The 3857-nt window shown below is 37.6% G+C and overlaps 1 protein-coding gene across 1 annotated transcript in view; it reads left to right on the top strand.

Annotated features, from left to right (window-relative positions):
* The window catches only part of man2a1 (mannosidase, alpha, class 2A, member 1), a 105283-nt gene that overhangs the window by 79373 nt on the left and 22053 nt on the right, over positions 1-3857 (top strand). The window contains exons 18-19 of the mRNA XM_016490515.1: positions 1225-1366; positions 2378-2511. Coding sequence (XP_016346001.1) covers positions 1225-1366; positions 2378-2511 — 276 coding nt within the window. The remainder of the gene's footprint in view (positions 1-1224; positions 1367-2377; positions 2512-3857) is intronic.

Raw genomic sequence — 3857 nt, 5'->3', positions numbered from 1 at the left:
CTTTCAGTTTCATTCGTGGCAGTTTGCGCGTTGGCTTGCTGAAGAGATGCTCAGCTACTTGTCCGCAGCGATGCGTGTTGCATTAGCGCAGTCTGACTAATGTCATATAGCCTATAACACGCTCACACGTTTATTATTTGAACATTTTGGGAGGAGTAAAATTTACATATGTGGTTTCAACAACCAGATGCATTTACACTTGTCCAGTTTCGTCTGGAATGCGGCCCAGACCACCTCCTGAAGTGGTTTGAGCGATCGGATTTATATCCGTCTCGAATGCGTTTCGGAGGGCATTTACACCTGGTCTTTTCACGATCGGATAGCTATCCGATCAGAAAAAAACGCATGAAGTGACCAGGTGTAAACAGGCCCTATATGTTTGAATTCCACTCCTCGTCTCCTCGCTCCTTCGTCTCCGTGCTCCTCACAGTAGCGTACCGTGACAGCTAGAGTCCCCCCAGTGAATTTTGGCCATTTCCACCACTGCTGATCACACACATCAAGTGTGATGGAACCAAATTTTCATCAGTCTCTGAATAAAGATGAAAATGAAATGTGTTGTTGCCGGAGTTGAAATTAAATATATGATCTGAAGGTGCGGATATAGACAGCTAGCTGGACTAATTCAGTTTACTGAAAAGTAACACTAATCAACAAAGGCGTCATCAGAGGTTAGTTAATTTATTTGAAGTGATTGTTTTGACCGTCTCGTTTGATTTTGGTTGATAGTGTCAAAATGCCTAGTTGTTTTTGGATGGCATAATGAAAATGTCAGTTTGTTTTTCATTTCTTTTGACAAATAATTAATAAAAAAAGAGTTTAGAGTGTGCTGTAGGGCTGACCAAAACAAACAAGTGTCAGTTTAAATCACTCCGTCATGTTTTTTTTTTTTTTTTTTTTTTACATGTTGGAGGATTGGCATGGCATTTAATTAGCTGATGATGTCTCTCTGGCCTTGGCCAGGATTAAGTGTTTTTCTTCAGTCCAAACTAATTAACTGACTTCACAAAACAAATGCCTCATGAATAAAAACAGTGGAATATCCAGTGATGCACACACACACACACACACACACACACATCGAAGCTCATCAATTAACAGTGTTTTTTCCTTCAGATAAGTGCCTCCACATGCCCACACTCAATGTTCGCGGGGTTCTGAACAGGGGGAATTTGGAGTTTTTCCTCCCTGCAGTGCTAAAAATGCCTTGGGCTGTTTTTACAGCTGCAGCCCAGGAAAACCATGGCTAAGCTCCCCCTGCAGGCAAACTTCTACCCCATGACCAGCATGGTCTACCTGCAGGACTCCAGCGCCAGACTCTCTCTGCTCACCGCACAGTCACTCGGAGCGGCCAGCCTCAAGAGCGGTCAGTTTTAACTCACTTCTGAGTGCTTTTTTTTTTGGATCTGGGATGTTAACATTGATAATGAGAAGAAATGTGCAGCAATGAGCAGCCAATCAGCATATTAGAATGATTTCTGAAGGATCATGTGACACTGAAGCCTGGAGTAATGATGCTGAAAATTCAGCTTTTACCATCGCATTAATAAATTCCATTTTAAAACATTAAAATAGAACAGTTATATTTAAATATTTGAACATTTTACAATATTACTGTTTTACTGTCTTTTTTGATCAAACAAATATGCTATTACCATATTGTGATGCCCTGTCCGGCCGGAGAGATGAGACAAAAACATTAAAACCCATTATAAACAAGGCTTTTTCAAAAACAAATCTTTTACCTACCCCAAACTTTTAAATGTCTAAATTAATTTAAGCATTACAGCATTGATTTGGCACTGAAAAAAAAAAAATAAAAAAAAAAGATTGATTTTAGTTTTAAGGGTGTTGTATTTTTATTTCTTTTAGACAAAATGAATTTTTAATATCATCTGAGATGCTCTTTGGATCATTCTCAAATCATGCTGGAGAACATGATCAACAGATTTGACAGCTTAAGTGCTGCTGTCATGAAAGTCAAACCAAATCCTGAGACATTCTGAAAAATAAAATGCTCTTTTTAATGAGAATGTCCCTCTCACTTCATTATAAATACCACATGCCAACCTAATGCTGCAACAGTTACAAAACCGTAAGCAAATCATTTGACAGCCTACTATTTAGACACATCAATGACCATCAGAACTGTTATTCTCGGATTTTTGTTTGAATAGATGTGGCCTTTCTCCACTCAGGCATGTTGTGTGGTTGTTTTATAAAAAAAGATTTATTAGTTTGGTGCTCAAACAGCAGGCTCTATGGTCTCGTGGTCTGTAGAGCACATGATTTATGCATGTCCATTGGAGGCATCAGTGGGTGTTGTGGTGAAGTATGTGTGACATCCTAATGAAGCTCATTGGTGTGGATTCCACAGGTCAGCTGGAGGTGATTATGGACCGCAGGCTCAATCAGGATGATAATCGAGGTTTAGGTCAGGGAGTCCTGGACAATAAGATCACTGCCAACTCCTTCCGCCTACTGCTGGAGAAGAGGAGCTCTGCGGAGGAGGTAATCAGGATGGAGAAATAATTGAGCTAAAGAAGAAAAAAATGTACACCCATTAATGACCACTTGCTCTCAATGTCTGGATCTTTAGAATTTTGGAAGTTCCCTGCTGAAACTCAGTTAAGACCTTTATTAGGTGATATTAGATATAATTTACATGTACACTTAAGCATTTGGCAGACACTTTTATCCAAAGCGACTTGCTTTGCATTGAAGGTACACATTTTTTATCAGTTTTTGCTTTCCCATGACCATGGCGTTGCTAGTGCTGTGCTCTACTGTTCAAGCTACTGTTCTACTGTTTTTCATACTGTATATCATATTGTTGTGATGTCTAAATGTACATGTAGAATTTAAAATGATTGATTTTAGTTTTTAATGTTTTTCAACTATGTATTTAGACTCAAGGTTCGAAAATTTGTGGTCGGTAAGATTTTTTTAAACTATTTTTGAAAGAATTCATTTATGCTGATCAAGGCTGCATTTATTTGGTCAAAAAAGATAACTGTAAAACCAGTAAAATTGTGAAGTATTATTACAAGTATAAAAAAATCATTTAAAAAATCATTCATGTGATGGCAAAGCTGAATTTTCAGCAGTCATTTTACTGCAGTCTTCAGTGTCAAGAAACATTATTATTATTATTATTATTATTAATAATAATAATAATGAAAACAGTTGTAATGCTTAATATTTTTGTGGAAACTGTAATTGTCACGGTGATGCAGGAAGGAAGGCGAAGACAGGAGGTGCAGTTCAAACTCACTTTATTTAATGAACACGGGCAGAATGGTGAGGGAAAACACAGCATAACATAACGGTGACCGGAACACCAAAGACTGAACAGACTGGGGCTTAAATACATAGACAAACGAGGGTAATTAACGGGACACACCTGAACAGGAAAACAAGTCTGACAGTAATACATTTTTTTCTTGATTTTTGATGAATTGCAAAGTTCAATATAACAGCATTTATTTTAAATATATCTTTTTTGCAACATTTAAATGTCTTTACTGTCATTTTTGATCAGTTTAATGCATCCTTGCTTAATAAAAGTATTAATTTCTTTAAAAAAAAATCTTACTGATCCCAAGATTTTTAAAGGGGTGGTTCACTGTTTTTTTTCTAGGCTTGATTGTGTTTGTGTTAATGCTTCGTTTTAAAAAAAAACTCATTATTTTTTACATAATTTACCTTTATTCCACACCGCTCTGTCCCTTCTCTGAGAAACACGCTGATCATTTCCTACTTTTATGAAGCCCATCCCTCAGAAATAGGCGATGGGCTCTGATTGGTTAGCTAGCCCAGTGTGTTGTGATTGGCTAAACCGCCTCTAGTGCGCGTCT

This window comes from Sinocyclocheilus anshuiensis, unplaced genomic scaffold (assembly GCF_001515605.1).
Source record: "Sinocyclocheilus anshuiensis isolate Anshui unplaced genomic scaffold, SAMN03320099.WGS_v1.1 scaffold246, whole genome shotgun sequence".
Taxonomy (NCBI): domain Eukaryota; kingdom Metazoa; phylum Chordata; class Actinopteri; order Cypriniformes; family Cyprinidae; genus Sinocyclocheilus; species Sinocyclocheilus anshuiensis.
The sequence above is the reverse complement of the archived record's forward strand: the minus strand, read 5'-3'. Positions and strand labels throughout refer to the sequence as shown.